Source organism: Pseudorasbora parva, chromosome 7, assembly GCF_024679245.1.
Source record: "Pseudorasbora parva isolate DD20220531a chromosome 7, ASM2467924v1, whole genome shotgun sequence".
Classification (NCBI taxonomy): domain Eukaryota; kingdom Metazoa; phylum Chordata; class Actinopteri; order Cypriniformes; family Gobionidae; genus Pseudorasbora; species Pseudorasbora parva.
The window spans coordinates 7,089,417-7,107,287 of NC_090178.1; the positions used below are offsets into that span (position 1 = coordinate 7,089,417).

The window sequence follows — 17,871 nt, forward strand, 5'->3', positions numbered from 1 at the left end:
TTATATTCTTAAAATGAGAGAAATCACTTTTTAAAGGGTTAGTTCACCCAAAAATGAAATTGATGTCATTAATGACTCCCCCTAATGTCGTTCCTCACCCGTAAGACCTCCGTTCATCTTCAGAACACAGTTTAAGATATTTTTACATCAATCAATGATTCGGGTCGCCAATGTCACGTGATTTCAGCAGTTCGGCTCGCGTCAAACTGCTCAAATCACGTGACATTGGCGACCCGAATCATTAATTGATTCACTGATTCAATAACCGTTTGATTCTTTTGGAGGCACATGGAGGAGAAGACAATGCTGAATAAAGTCATAGTTTTTGATATTTTTTGACCTAAATGTATTTTCGATGCTTCAAGAGACTCTAATCAACCAACTGATGTCTCATATGGACTACTTTGATGATGTTTTTATCACCTTTCTGGACATGGACAGTGAAGTGGGCATAGACTGCATATGCTCTGGGACTAAAATATAAAATATCTAAAACTGTGTTCTGAAGATGAACGGAGGTCTTACGGGTGAGGAACGACATTAGGGTGAGTCATTAATGACATCAATTTCATTTTTGGGTGAACTAACCCTTTAAGCTTAGGCTTAAGAGACATGAACAAGTTCTTTGATAAACATCTGTGACCTTTGACACATGTTTAGTCTTCATGCCCTGAGTATGGTTTTACCAATAATAAACGTACATTTGCATAAAGCATGCATATTTGTATATATACCTATGTTGATTAGAGTATTAATAACTTGAAAAATATTAATTTAAGGTACATTTAGAACTGATAAAAATGTGCGATTAAGTTAATCAATTAATCAAGAGCTAACAATCATGCAATTAAATCACAATTACATATTTTAATCGATTGACAGCCCTAATATATATATTTATTTTTATTATTTATTTCATATATACACGTGTATGTGTGTGTGTGTGTGTGTGTGTGTGTGTGTGTGTGTGTGTATGTATGTATGTATGTATGTATGTATGTATGTATGTATGTATGTATGTATGTATGTATATATATATATATATATATATATATATATATATATATATATATATATATATATATATATATATATATGTATATACACATACATACATACATACATACACACATACATTTACACACACACACACACACAAACACATTTTTCCTATGCATAATTATTATCGAATGAGACCCAATGTCACTAGAGTGCTGAAGTCTCCATATGAGTCTGTTGTTCTGGAGGGAATTTCTTACCAAAGTCGGCCAGTTTGAGCTCGCCTGTGTCGCTGATGAGCAGGTTCTGTGGTTTCAGGTCCCGGTGAAGGATGTAGCGTTGATGGATGTAAGACAGACCCCTCAATAACTGGAACAGGAACAACTGTGGAAACAAATCAGTTCATGTTTAAGCATCACGAATCACCTTCACAGTTTCATCTACGACCCCGTGAATCAATATATAATTTAAAACCCAAATCATCAGGATCCATCACTTCACATGTGCCAATTGAAGTAAAATGGATCCAGTTAACGTTACACACCACTTGTCCATCAAAGGATGTTATTTATTCCCATCTTCCTCATATAAAGTAATTCCTATATATGTTGTGCTTTTATATCATCTAATTTGACTCAGCAGCATCAATACATAATCTAACAGCTAGAAGATCAACCTTCACATCGTTGGTATGGAGTATTGATGAAGACCAGCAAATCTCCTCAAATGAATCTACAAAAGAAAGTGCCTGACAGAAGGCTTTGAACAATCGATACACAAAACACACTGAGCCAAACACAACCACGGCCTTCACTCATAAAGCCTCACATCAATCTGAAAAGAGCAAGTGGCCTGTTTTCTGCCTTTAAGAGATTTAAATGCCTCTCCATCATCCAAAACTATCAAAGTCTTGGCCAATTAGGCGAAGCAGAGAAGCGTGGAGTCCAATCAGAGAACAGTTTATCTGGCACCTGGAGTCATCGGGGTCAGAATGAGGCATTTTTCAGATGCTCATGTTTACTCATGTGGAGCGAAAAGCATTTCTGAAGACGCTCCTGCTCATTAAGAGTCTGCAGAGAAAATGTTTAATGATACAATGATTCTTCAGCATCTCCAGTAACGTGACAAACGGTCACCGAGGGAGCATTTAACTGCTCACTTCAATAGAAACATACCACCATAACATTAACATTACATTCCATACAGATTTATCCACAGGAACAATCTGTGCAATAAGTCCATTCAGGAAACATCGTGTGGCCTTCAGATTAGCTTAAGTACAGTGTGTAGAGAGCTTCATTTCCATGGCCGAGCAGCTCATCCAAGCCTTGCGTTACCAAATGCAATGCAAAGCATCGGATGAAGTGGTATAAAGCACAATGCCACTGGACTCTAGAGCAGTGGAGATGTGTTCTCTAGTGACAGATCACGCTTCTCTGTATGGGAATCTGATTGACGAATCTGGGTTTCACGGTTGCCAGGATAACGGTACTTGCCTGATTTGTGCCAAGTGTAAAGTTTGGTAGAGGGGGGATTATGATGTGGAGTTGTTTTTCAGGAGTTGGGCTTGGCCCCATAGTTCCAGTGAAAGGAACTCTTAATGCTTCAGCATACCAAGACATTTTGGACAATTTCCAGCTCCCAACTTTGTAAAAACAGTTTGGGGATGGCCTTTGGGATGAATTAGAGCATGCATGACCCTACAAATGTGTATTTAGAAGAATGGTAAAAAATTCCCATAAACACACTCCTAAACCCTGTGGAAAGCCTTCCCACAAGAGTTTAATCTGTTATAGCTGAAAAGAGTGGGACAACTCTATATTAAACCCTACGGCAGGGCTATTCAGTTGTAGGGATGGTCGAGAACTCAAGCACTCGAACGTGACAGCCATGATCGATCATGAAAACGATGATCGTCCTGACTTTAGAAAGCATATTTGTCTATTTTTTGGGATTGTTATTGCAGAATTTTGGGACAGTAACTGAGGTTTGAATTGTTAGCGTTACGCAGCACTCTTTCCAGACTGCGAAATAAAGTGAAACTGAAGCGTGCAGTGATGCCTGGAAGCATTGCACTCTAAAAAGTGCTGAGTTAAAAACAACCCAAATTGGGTTGAAAATGGACAAAACCAGAAATTGGGTTGTTTGAATGGGTCCATTTATTGGGTTCAAACAACCCAATTTCTGGGTTTGTCCATTTTCAACCCAACTTGGGTTGTTTTTAACCCAGCACTTTTTAGCGTGTGATCAAATACAGTGCAAGAAGTGTCAATCTGTCATGTGCACAGCATTATAATGAGAACATGATTGTAATAGAATGTTGTATTCTCCGTGCTTTAGTTCCTCCGTGTATCAGCGCGCTGTTAAAGGAAACCCACAACGAGTTACATCAGAGTGTGGTCAAGTTCATGTGCACATCCGCGTCCTTTTCAAATGCAAGTTGTAAGATTACTTGTTTAAATACTTGATTATACTGTATGTTGTTTATATCTGATTAATCTCATATAGGACGGTGTTAGGTTGAGTTTAATAACCAGCTAGCAAAGCGCTGCCATTATATCGGCTGGTGTTCATTCTCTTCAGCTTCAGCTCAAATGCGCAAACAGCCCTACTTTGGGTTATGAGACGGTCATATTCTTTTTCGATAGGCTATTTCTTTTTCAAAATAATTGATGATATTAATAATGCAGCAGTGTTATTTTGTTCTCTTTTTTTTACAGTAGACCTATGATTTAAAGTTGTTTCTCATGGATTCGAAAATTTGCAACACTGCCAGTAATCACTTTGATCATGAAAAATAAAATGTGCAGCACCAATCTGTCATGTACATAGCATTATAAGGAGAGCACGATTATAGTGTTGTAAATGATCTGTGGGTCTCAGGTTTTGTTAAGGGAAGAGCAATTCCTGAGTTTCCCTTTCAAGCCTGTAAAATACTAGCATGGCCAAGTTCACGTGCGCATTTGAGTCCTTTTGGGCAGATGTAAACTGTAATAGGCATATATCTGGTTAATCTCGTATGATACATTTAAGAGTTTATTAATCCTCTAGCAAAGCTCTGCTGGGTGGTGTATTCACAGTTTCAGCTCAAATCGAATGTCCGATATTATTGACTGGGTTATTTGAGACGGTTATTTTGTTTCTTTTCAAAGACATTTATGCATCATAACTGCAGTTTTTATAGTCATATGTTCATATTTGCATAGACAAATCATGTTTGTGTCGCATACATCATACAACAGCGGAGACGCCCGCAATAAACGGAGACGCCTGCCCCCCTCACAAGCCCCGTCGACGTTTAATCGAGTACTCGTTTTTGATAACTATCAATGATCGAAATGAGAAATTTAAAAATATTCCCATTCCTATTCAATTGGCGGCCCAAATCCAGCCTGCTAATCATCTCCATCCAGCCCAAGTGTCAAATGAACAAAGAGTTGTGAGGACATCGGATGCGTGTCAGATCCGTGTTTCAGATCTTAAAGTGACAGCAGCCTAATTAAACCCACTGATGTCTGTCATTAATGTAAATCAAAGGACAAAGAGAGAATCACTCACTGCTCTTGACTGAATACATTTTTATAGCCTTAATAAGGATTCATCTATATTTAATTCATAATTCATGCAGTGAAGACCGTAAAGTGTTTGATAACTTTATAAAATTTCTGTATATTTCCAACCTGTTAGATCAAATATTTCTAATATACTGTCTTTATGTTATTTTTACCTTTTTACACACACACACACAATATGATATTTATTATTGGGCAACGAGAGAGAGAGAGAGAGAGAGAGAGAGAGAGAGAGAGAGAGAGAGAGAGAGAGAGAGAGAGAGAGAGAGAGAGAGAGAGAGAGAGAGAGAGAGAGAGAGAGAGAGAGAGAGAGAGAGAGAGAGAGAGAGAGAGAGAGAGAGAGAGAGAGAGAGAGAGAGAGAGAGAGAGAGAGAGAGAGAGACCTGGAATCATCCGCAGGACAGAGATAAAGGCACATGAAGGAAGACAAAGAAACATAACAGGTCAAAAGGAGGGTCAGCTTTGAGTCGAGCAGAGCAGGAACGCCCAGGGCCTAATCTGCAGTATGAAAGCAAGATCAATACACACCTCGCCTAACGCTTTACCTGGAGAATCAACAGTCCTCTGCTAACAGACACAGACCTTGCACTACAGAACGGTCAGAGTCAAAGTTTCATCTACATTTAGAGGGATCAGTCATCAGTTCTGTGTCAATGAAAAGCTGCATTAAAAGATTAAGATATAGCAGCCAAGAATCATAATAAAACCTGAATGTTTGAAGGCTCTCCAAGTAAACAGAGCTTGTTCCTTCATTGCAGCCTTGAAATAAAGATCCAATCTCAAGGCCGGCTCTGATTTAACCGGATAGCGGAGACATTGCCAGGAGCTACACCCATGTGATGAGTATTAATACTACAAACCATTCAAGAGCGCTCGCCATTACAACAGACATTTCGTTTCTGGGAAAAACGTAATTACATTATTGCTGTGAGAACGAGTATAATTTATCATACGTACAGCCATATCTCCATATCTTACTGATAATCCATCTTAAGACTTCATCAATAATTCCACAATGACATATGAGCTCATATTGGTTTTTGATTATGATCCTCAACTATCTCACGTATTAGTTACTAGTACTAATTACTTTACTAAGTGATCAGATGCACAGACGGATGATAAAAACCCCACAACAACAGTAACAGAAATAATAATGTTGTTAAAATATATTTATTTAATTAATTGATAAACATTAAACAAATTACTATAAAATAAAAATAATACCGCACTGTAAAATATACATCAAATATTTAATAATAATAATAATAAATACTGTATTAAATTATTAAATAAAATAATTTATATAATAAAAACTAGTGTACTGTAAAATAAAAAATACATTTAATAATAATAAAAATAATAATGTTGAAATGTTTACTATAATCAAATTTGATTGTACTGTAAAATAAATAAAAATTGTTAATAATAATAATAATATTTATTTTAATTATTAAAATGAAATAATTACAATTAATAAAACATACTATTGCATTGTAAAATAACTATATTTAATAGTAATAAAATATAACAACTAAAATAAAAATAGCATTGTACTGTAAAATAAAAACAAGTATTTATTGTTATTATTATTATTATTAATAATATTGTTGTTGTAGAAATACTTTTTGAAATATTAACTTATAACTATAATAACATACTAATAACAAATAATGCAAACCTGCTGCCAGGCTAAATGTGTACAGGCATCACCCAAAAACAGAACACCTTAGCAACAGCATAGCAACACACTGACGACTGCACTCATATTTCCATCAGAAGAATCACAGCAGGTTCATCAGATATCTGAACATTTGAGCTCTCCTGCAGGTTTCTGCTCTGTTACCTGCTTTGAACACAGATTCTAAAGAACGAGGGGAGCTCTCGAAGCGACGTCACATCATTCCTCTTCCTGTGGATATATTACAGAGACAAAATACACACACAGCTGAATATTGTGTGTGAACTGATCTCAGAAACTCGCCGCTTTCCTGACAACACAGTCTAGTTCTCCTTCAAATGGCTACACTTAAAGTGTCTGTCTGATATCAAACAAACTCAAATTAATCATTTCTATATTGACTGAATGACCTGTTTGCTTCTCATACTTACTTATTCTGCAATAACATCCATTATTTTACAGGGCTAAAGCAGATAAAATCCAGATCCAAGGAGAAATTCAGTGATTTACTTCACAAAAGACTGAAAGTTTGTGCTGGAAGAAGCAGAATGGCTGCTAAATGACCCAGAGAGTCTCTCACATCTGCTGGAGAATCAGAGCGACTCGTCATTTAGAGGAGCAGAGAGATCGAGAGCACTTTTATTTTTAATGTGGCGTATCAATGGACAATCAGCTCCACACCTGCTCTCAGTCTCCAGTTGTACACGGGTCTCATGAGTCAAGCTCCGAGATCTCATGACTGTTTGATAAGAAGCAAAGAGGCAAAGGGACAATATTGTGTAGATATTTGTCTATCTATCTATCCATACATCCATCCAGCTATATATTATATATATATGTGTGTGTGTGTGTGTGTGTGTGTGTGTGTGTGTGTGTGTGTGTGTGTGTGTGTGTGTGTGTGTGTGTGTGTGTGTGTGTGTGTGTATATATATTCACTCACCTAAAGGATTATTAGGAACACCACACTAATACTGTGTTTGACCCCCTGTCACCTTCAGAACTGCCTTAATTCTACGTGGCATTGATTCAACAAAGGTGCTGAAAGCATTATTTAGAAATGTTGGCCCATATTGATAGGATAGCATCTTGCAGTTGATGGAGATTTGTGGGATGCACATCCAGGGCACGAAGCTCCCGTTCCACCACATCCTAAAGATGCTCTATTGGGTTGAGATCTGGTGACTGGGGGTGTCACATGCCTGTCCTGTGTTGTGTGCACATGTGGGTTTTGACATGTCTAGCATGTGCTCCTGTCATTGTCTGATCCCTCCCCCTTGTTATCTGATTATTGTTGATTTCTCCCACCTGTTCCCTCTTGATTTCTTCCCCTTATAAGCTCCTTGTGTTTGTCAGTCTGTGTTGGATCCTTGTTTCATGTATACGTCTTCCGTTCCCCCAGTGACTGCTGTTGGTATGTTTTGAGTTTTAGTTTATGTTCTATTATGTGTTTTGCCCCCTCGTGGGTGTTTGTTTTGTATTTATGTTTTATTTTGTTAATAAATTATCACTTCTTTTGCAAATGAGTCCTCGCACCATTTTCCCTGGTCTGTGACGTGACAGTGGGGGCCATTTTAGTACAGTGAACTCATTGTCATGTTCAAGAAACCAATTTGAAATGATTTAAACGATCCCCAAATGGCACTAAGGGGGCCTAAAGTGTGCCAAGAAAACACCCCCCACACCATTACACCACCACCACCAGCCTGCACAGTGGTAACAAGGCATGATGGATCCATGTTCTCATTCAGTTAACGCCAAACTCTGACTCTACCATCTGAATGTCTCAACAGAAATCGAGACTCATCAGACCAGGCAAAAAACAGTCTTCAACTGTCCAATTTTGGTGAGCTTGTACAAATTATAGCCTCTTTTTCCTATTTGTAGTGGAGATGAGTGGTACCCGGTGGGGTCTTCTGCTGTTGGAGCTCATACGCCTCAAGGTTGTGTCTGTTGTGGCTTCACAAATGCTTTGCTGCATATCTCGGTTGTAACGAGTGGTTATTTCAGTCAAAGTTGCTCTTCTATCAGCTTGAATCAGTCGGCCCATTCTCCTCTGACCTCTAGCATCAACAAGACATTTTCACCCACAGGACTGCCGCAGACTGGATGTTTTTCCATTTTCACACCATTCTTTGTAAACCCTAGAAATGGTTGAGCGTGAAAATCCCAGTAACTGAGCAGATTGTGAAATACTCAAACCGGCCCATCTGGCACCAACAACCATGCCACGCTCAAAATTGCTTAAATCACCTTTCTTTCCCATTCTGACATTCAGTTTGGAGTTCAGGAGATTGTCTTGACCAGGACCACACCCCTGAATGCACTGAAGCAACTGCCACGTGATTGGTTGATTATATAATTGCATTAATGAGAAATTACACACACACACTACATAACATATTCCAGCAAGACTCTGACCAGCTTTTACAAGCATGAATTTCACTACAGAAACTTTCTCAAATTTGAACACCAGCATCTGAAATCCAACAACAGCAGGTTAGCAACAAACTTCCCATAGATCAAATTACTTCTAATGCATTGCAATATGATCGGTCCGTCTTCCTGAATGTGACATCCGGAAGAACATTTATGAAGGAAGAGCGCAGCTAAAATCAGTATACGGCATGATTTGTAATTGCTCAGACTGATAGGCCATTAGTGCAATTGCACAACAATTTATGTCACTGATTGTGTCATCAAATGTAAGGCTTTGTTTGTTTCATCAGATGGTTCGTGATGACTGCACCACCTTGAAACCTTCTTGAAAATGCAGCCGGCATCATCTTGCTCCTGCTCCTGTTGGTGACAGAATTGAATTGAGAACGTTTGATAGATCGATCTATCTAAAAAAGATAGATATCTACCTCTAATAAATTCCATCTCATTCCCTGAATTTGATTTGATTTGGAATTGAGTAAACAAGAGGATTTCAATTTGAATTTCAATGTAAGGGAGTCAAATTAATTGAATATAAATGTCATTTTTACCAGAGAAGCAAAGTTTGAAAAGATAATCCTTGAATGCCGGCCTGACAAAACCATCAACAGGTTTGAATGATAGATAGAACGACAGAATAAAAGACAGATTGATGGAATAAAAGACAGAACTGATAGACAGACAGAAGGATAGAATGGTGGACGAAAGTATAAAAAACAGAATAATAGAATAAAAGACAGAACGATAGACCAAACAAAAGAATAAAAGACAGAATGATAAACAAATAGAACGATCAAATGATGATGACAGAATAAGACAGAACAATAGAATAAAAGACAGAATGATAGAATAAAAGACAGAACGATATAGAATGATAGAATGCCGGATGATAGAATAAAACCATAGACAAAGAACAAAAGAATAAAATACAAAACGATAGACAGAAAACAAAAGAATAAAAGACAGAATAAAAGACAGAATAATGAAATAAAGAGAATGATAGACTATTAGAATGATAGACAGATAGAACAAAATAATAAAAGACAGATTGATAGAGAGAAAGAATGATAGAATGAAGGATGACAGAATAAGACAGAACGATAGAAAAAACACAGAATGAAAGACAGTACGATAGAAAAAAGAATGATAGAATAAAAGAGACAAAAATAGTATAAAAGAGATAGACAGAGAATAAAAGACAGAATGACAGACAGATGGAACAATAGAATAAAAGACAGAACGATAGACAGATAGACAGATAAATACAACGAAAGAATTAAAGACAGAATGATAGAATAAAAAACAGAACGATAGACAAATAGAACAATAGAATAAAAGACAGAATGACAGACAGATAGAACAACAGAATAAAACACAGAACGATAGAATAAAAGACAGAATGATAGACAGATAGAACAACAGAATAAAACACAGAACGATAGAATAAAAGACAGAATGATAGACAGAAAGAACGATAGAATAAAAGACAAAGATAGAATAAAAGACAGAACGATAGAAAGAGAACAACAGAATGACGGATGAAAGAATAAAAGACAAAATGATGGAACAAAAGACAGAACGACAGACAGATAGAACGATAGAATAAAAGATAGAATGACAGAATGATACAATAAAAGATAGAACGATGGATGGATGGATGGATGGATGGATGGATGGATGGATGGATGGATGGATGGATGGATGGATGGATGGATGGATGGATGGATGGATGGATGGATGGATGGAATAAAAGAGAACGATGGACGGATGATGGAGTAAGCGTTGTGATAGTAACCCAGGCGCTGTGGTTAGCACACTGACTGCAGAAGCTCGTCTTATTGCTCTGCTCTCCTGAGGTGGGACGGTTGTCATTATCAATTAATTCATGTAAGCAGTCTCATTAAAGCTGCCCGACATGTCGAGCGAATCAATGATACAACTTCTGCGTAACGAGGACTATGAAAATGTCTTGTTATTTGTAGAGCGAGAGCAGCATATGCGCAGGAGGTCCGCGCTTGGACGGCAGCCCAGAAACGGAGTCTGGTGTGGGACGTCTGCCGCCCGCAGCTCATCTCTCTGCTGCTTGACCAGTAATTACATTAGCAGCTAGCGCCCTGAGCGTTCCCTTTGAAATGCTAATTCCAGCCAACCTGCAGCAGAGAGTCTAATGGCTTTTATTAGCATGATTGGTGAACGGAGATCTGAGCGAATGGGTAGCGCGAATGAATCAGCTCGAGCTAATGGGCGGAATTAAAACTGTAGCCATTGTGTGGCGCGTTTGCTCGTGACTGCGGGAGCTAATCGCCACTTACTGTCCATTTTGGACCTCACGAGTTGATGGTAGAAGTGGTGACGTGTGTGTTGTTTGAAGACGAGTGCTCCAGAAAACATTAAGACACTAAGGACATGCTATTGTGTTAAAAACAGACGTACAACAGAAGTACAAGAGAATGGAACAGAAGACGCATTTAAAGGTGTTAACTAGCACACAACTGATGTTCTAAATCAATACACTTGAGATGCTTATGCTGCACCTACACTGCAAAATACAATTTATATTCACACCATTGTCTTGTTTTCCTAGTCTGACAAGCCAGACCCACATCAAGATGTTTGGTCTGGAAACTCACCATTGACAGCTCAATCCGAGGGGCGGGATAAACGGTTGTCTTTCAAACTTCCTCTGCACGCGATAGGATAGCGCTACACCAACCAGAGCAACGAAGGTGAAGCGGAGCTCGTTGATAGATTAAACATTCGCCGTATCCGGTCAGCAAAACTCCGAACACATCTTCCCTTTTTAAGAATGACTTCAGTGCCGTTCTTTTTTCTTTTCTCAGAGAAAAGCTTAACTCCAAGTCTTCCAGAGTCGCAGTCAAAGCTGATTCGAAAGACCGCCGTTCGCCAGTTTCTGTGTTTACTAGAAGCACGCAAACGCAACTCGGCCGTCATCATTATGGCCCCGCCCACCGACTCTATACACGATGTGATTGGCCCGACCAGAGTTTGGCGTTTACAGCTCAGAAGGGTATTGAGAGTTGTTAGACGATACTCGCGGGCAGATTAGATTTGCTGCCGCTAGGGTGCGTCTAGATTTCTAGGCTATTGTTTTCTAGTTCAAATATCTAAAAATCCTCAAAACAAGGTAACTTTACTTGTGAAGCATCGCTGTATTAGATATGAAGGCTTTTCTTCATAGATTGTATGAAGGATTTGAGCGAGACAAAGGCAAAATTGTGATAGCTAGACGACTGGGTCAGAGCATCTTCAAAACTGCAGCTCTTGTGGGGTGTTCCCGGTCTGCAGTGGTCAGTATCTAACAAAAGAGCTCCAAGGAAGGAACAGTGGAGAACCGGCCAGAGGGTCATGGGCGGCCAAGGCTCATTGATGCATGTGGGGAGCGAAGGCTGGCCCGTGTGGTCCGATCAAACAGTCAAGCTACTGTAGCTCAAACTGCCCCCAGAAGTTAAGGCTGGTTCTGATAGAAAGGTGTCAGAATACACAGAGCATCACAGTTTGTTGCATATGGGGCTGCACAGCTACAGACAGTGCAGCCCCCATGCTGACCCCTGTTCACCGCCAAAAGAGCTAGCAGTGGCATGTGAGCATCAGAACTGGACCACAGAGCAATGGAAGAAGGTGGCCTGGTCTGATGAATCACGTTTTCTTTTACAGCATGTGGATGGCTGGGTGCGTATGCTTTGCTTATCTGGGGAACACATGACACCAGGATGCACTATGGGAAAAAGGCAAGCCGGCAGAGGCAGCGTGATGCTTTGAGCAATGTTCTGCTGGGAAACCTTGGGTCCTGCCATCCATGTGGATGTTACTTTGACACGTTCCACCTACCTAAGCATTATTTCAGACCATGTACACTCTTTCATGGAAACAGTATTCCCTGGTGGCTGTGACCTCTTTCAGCACGACAATGCTCCTGCCACAAAGCAAAACAAATTTAGGAAATCTAATGGGTCCAATGTTTCACATTTATTGCATTCCAAATCAGTCTCAGTGAACACAAATATTGTCTTTAAAAAATGTTAATTGTATCATACAATTTTTATAAATGTATAAAATACAGCTAATTTAAACCAAGTGCACTTTTTATAACTGGTTTTGGTGAACTATTTGGCTAAAGTAGCACAAGTAGCAATATGAGCTATTTTAAACCAAGTTATAGTGTTCAGTGGAGCATGCGTACTGCTCTAAATGCATGAGAAATAAGACACTATATTAGCCATAAAATGATTTTCCAAATACTGGTGACATCGGCTCTGTCCAAATTTTCTTTAAGGGTCGTGAAACCGCTGTAAATTGCAGCCTGTCAGTGACCGTGTTCAATAACCGACATTGTGAACTGATGTGCCAAAATTACAACCTTCTGAAAACGGATCTGTGCAAACACAGAACGAAGGGAAACGTCTCGGCTCTGACTGCGGGCCGTTCCTGTTTCAGGTGAGCTGCTCTCATTCTCTTTCTGTCAGCTTGTCATTTATCATGAATTCTCTATTGGTTTGAATTTCAATGAGGGACCGAATGGGATAAATACTTTATTTATGTAAATCCAAAGTGACAAAAACCTGATGAATTACATAAGCAACACCCGCTTCCCCACCAGCCTTCTGCTCCATGGCCTCATTCGCTCCATCACGTCTTACTTTCACTCTGACACACCATAAATTACACTCTTTCACAGCAACTATCTAAGAAATCATTGCAAGCATTGTCATGAATTAACTTTTTAATTGATTTCAAGGAGAAATTTTACCATATAAAAACTGTTGTCAAATAAATCAAGTAAATGCCACAGTCAATTAGTAATCAGAAAATGCAACTACTTTTAAATACATCTGTAAATAGAGATTAAAGGGTTAGTTCACCCAAAAATGAAACTGATGTCATTAATGACCCTAATGTCGTTCCTCACCGGTAAGACCTCCGTTCATCTTCAGAACACAGTTTAAGATATTTTATATATTTAGTCCGAGAGGGTATGCAAGTGTATGCACACTATACTGTCCATGTCCAGAAAGGTGATAAAAATCACAAAAACTACGACTTTATTCAGCATTGTCTTCTCTTCCAAGATTGTTTTCAAACCTCAAATAAAGATTCAAACGGTTATGAATCAGCATATTGATTCATGATTCGGATCGTGTGTCAAACTGCCGAACTGCTGAAATCACGTCACATTGGCAATCCGAATTTTGAATCAATTCATGAATTCATAACCGTTTGAATCTTTATTTTCAGGATTGAAAACAAACGTGGAAGAGAAGACAATGCTGAATAAAGTAGTTTTTGTGATTTTTGGACCAAATGTATTTTCGATGCTTCAAGAGATTCTAATGAACTAACTGATGTCCATATGGACTACTTTGATGATGTTTTTATTCCCTTTCTGGACATGGACAGTATAGTGTGCATACACTTGCATATGCTCTCAGACTTAATATAAAATATCTTAAACTGTGTTCTGAAGATGAACGATCTTACGGGTGTGGAACGAGATCAATGAGTGAGTCATTAATGACATAAATTGAATTTTTGGGTGAACTAACCCTTTCATAGAAGTTTTTGGCTTGTATATTGGTGCAAAATGCCTGTGTAAACTAACTTTGGCAATGCAAAATGAGTCTTTACAGAGACATTTTTTGTTGCACAAAGAAACGAGGACACATCTGCACATGAAGCTGTAAACACCAGAGAATCAACTAGCAATGGACATTCCAAAAATGACAAACCTCAGCTTTAAAAGCAAGTCTGTTCTCCCAGGTCATTTCTTCCTTCTGAACTCTTAAGCAAACACAGTGCACTTACTCTGCGAGTGTGTGGTCTTACTGCTCAATTAAACAAGGGCACGAAAGTCTCGAGTTACAGGCGGATGCCAGAGTCTCACTGAAGGAGCACAAACTACATTCAAAAGTCATTTTAAAAAGATCAAATCATTGGTTCTGGTCTGATTATCTAAGCTGACGTGTTGCACAAGTGAACAGACTCCATGCAGCCGGTGCACTCACGTCTGACAGATGAGGAAGCTGGGTCACAGTCTGAACTCACACGACTTCTGCTCTACTTCTGATTTCAGAACGGTTCAGAGAGTGAAACCAAAGAGGCCTGGAAGGTCTTTACCAAAGACTGAGAAAAAATACTTCAGCTGTCATTAATAAAACAATCTATATGTCAAAATCAGAACCCATCCGATCCACACTGCACAAGACACTAACACTGGAATGAGCTAATCAAGCCACAGATGACATTTAGAGATGAGGAGAAAACTTGAAATATTCAAAACTATATATATCACAAAACAACGACTAAATCTCAGATTTTGCCAGGTTGTAAACTTATGGAAGCTTGTTTCCGCCAAAGTATACATTTTAAAAAAAGATAATTACGACTTTCATCGCAAAATTGTGTTCATCGCAAAATTGTCTCGCATTTCTAACTTTTTTCTCAGAATTGCGAGATAGAAAGTAAATTACCAAGTTATGCAATAAAAATATGTTTTATCAATGATTCATTTAATAAATAATATATAAAAATATATATTTGTAAATAAATATATAAATAAATATAAAGTCAGAAAACATTATATGATATAAATTATATAAATATTTTATATTTATATAAATATTTAAGTATAAAGAAATATATTTATAGTTCTAGAAATATTTAAGAATATATAAAAAGTATATACAAAATGTTTATATTTGCTCTGAAATCATTTCCTCTTCAATCAGAAGAACTACTGTTTAACAGTTATTAAAGGCAATTGATTAAAAAGGCATAAAAACTACTATACTGCAAAATATAGTTTTTAATTAAAAAATCACAAATATAATAATCCGTTGAATAAATCTAGCCAATCGGATTAAAGTTTGCTATTTGTATAAAATATGCAGTATGTGTATTCCCTGTGGCAACAGCACAACTAAATACTTGAACAAGCAGGATCTGACCAGAGCCATTTCATCACAAAATCACATACAAGCATCTGGAAGAACAAAGCAAACAATGTGAGCCGAGTCCCACTCACCCTGACGTTGTCCGGATGGAGACCCCCGGGATGTTTGTCCATGTACTGACACAGATCTGTGTGCTGAACGCAGAGAGAGAGAAAAGACAGACATGAGGCATTGACAGGAGACACAGACCCTAAACAACAATCCAGTCAACCGCTTCAAAATACAATAAAAAGAAGAAAAACACACTGCACGCAAATATTGAGTAAAATAGACCATATATATATATATATATATATATATATATATATATATATATATATATATATATATATATATATATATATATATATATATATAATATATTGTGGTGTGGCAAGCAGCGGGGCGAGGGACCGCGAGAGCGGGCCGGTGATTAATGTTCATGAGTGCCAGCTGCGTGGCACACCGGTCTAGTCTCGCGGCCATGTGACGGGAGCATATAAGGAGGAGCAAGGACAGCGGAAGACGAGAGAGGACCAGGCCTGGAATTTATGTTTTGTTTTGTTTTATGTGTTTGTGGGCAGTCGTCCGTGAGGGGCTGCCCACGTTTTATTTTAAACAAAATGAACAAAATGAAAGTAAAACCGCGGGCAGCCCCTCCCGGACGACTGCCCGCAAACACACAAAATAAAACGTGGGCAGCCCCTCACGGACGACTGCCCGCAAACACATAATAACACATAAAAAATTCTGTGGCACCCCCTCACATAAGTTACGCTAGAGGTGTAACAGTACAGACTGCTCACGGTTCGCTTTGTATCACGGTTTTAGGTTCACGTTTCAGTACAGTTCGGTATTTGCTATGTTCAGGGGAAAAAGGACTACTGTCAAATGAAAATAAAGAAAATAAGAACAGATAACTTAAATAGAAGCAGCAGCACAAATAAATACTATTAAGCAAAGATGAGAATAAAATAAACAATGCTTTTCAGGTAGGTCTAACATTAGTTTTTAGGTAGAAAAATGGAATGAAGTAATCAAAAGTAAAATAACCACACATTTAACTGTTTAAAATTAAAAAAAATAATCCTTATTAAACTTACAAAAGCTATTCAGTCAGGAGCAGTGAGTGATCTTTATCTTTTGTTTGACATTAAACAGACAGCAGTGAAGGCTACTGCCCCTTTAAGACCCACGGATAGTCGTCGTATTTTCTGTATAAAGTTCACTTAAGGCATAGAGTAGTAGGCTATGACATTTTGACATACTTTTTGTGAGTTTGTCCGTTTAGGCACAGGATTTGAAAGATAACTCAATATTTGCACGCTTTGGGACGAGTGCACAAAGACAGATCTTCTCATTCGCGTCTTCTGGCTACACGGGGGTGATGACGGTGAAAATGACTGCTCATATTCGGACGTACGGCAGCACTCGCATGCGTTTTATAAAGTTTACAAAGAGAGACCGTTTTGCCCACGTTTTTCTTTTATTATCGCTGTTGTTGTAGTGCATACCTGAGGAGTCAGCACGTGTATCCGTCGACAGAAACATACATAGGCTACAGCATTATTTTCAAGTTACAACCCATATTATAGATGCGTCATCAGATGCGAGATAAACCGAAGTGTAAGTGCGTCCCCGCAACTTTTGCTCGGGATCCCGGTTGGGAAACACTGGTCTGTATTGATTGACACCGCATTGATATGAGCGCCGTGACCGCGCGCTGCCGCGTGATGAAGGCGTGTCGCAACCAAGCGGCAACCTCCCGCGATCTCTCTTGAAGCCAATACGGAAGTAATGTAAACTGCAATTCCTCAACTGGCCACTAGGGACAGGCTCCAGAAGGGAGCAGAATCTCATTGAGCCCCATGTTAAAATTCTCAACTTTAAAGCAGAAAAAAACATGTTTACAGCCTGGTACAAATTGTGGTTTTGGCTTATAAGGCTAATTTTGATCTTCATGACAACTCTGAGGGGGGTGAATTTTTTTATAACTCATTCGTTTATGCTATATAAAGCCTTAAAGTTCTGCATAATTAAGGGCGTGGTTACAAGTGGATAGCCACTTATCCGCCGTCTATAGTCATTGCGTCACCTCAGCTCCGCGCACATCCTGCCTTTTTGCCCATTTTCTGTTATCCGGGAGTGACACGCGATGACTCGATCACAAGATGGCAACGCCCAGCTCGCCCCTACTTTAAGCTTCAGAACGGCTTATCGGAATCCTATGGGTGAC

The 17,871-nt window shown here is 38.7% G+C and overlaps 1 protein-coding gene across 2 annotated transcripts in view; it reads right to left on the reverse strand.

Moving 5' to 3' along the window:
* Nucleotides 1–17,871, reverse strand: part of cdk14 (cyclin dependent kinase 14) — a 223,704-nt gene that overhangs the window by 117,019 nt on the left and 88,814 nt on the right. For both annotated transcript variants that reach the window (XM_067447900.1, XM_067447901.1), the window contains 2 exons: nucleotides 15,728–15,790; nucleotides 1,260–1,383 (listed from right to left, as the gene is read on the reverse strand). In XM_067447900.1, coding sequence (XP_067304001.1) covers nucleotides 1,260–1,383; nucleotides 15,728–15,790 — 187 coding nt within the window. The remainder of the gene's footprint in view (nucleotides 1–1,259; nucleotides 1,384–15,727; nucleotides 15,791–17,871) is intronic.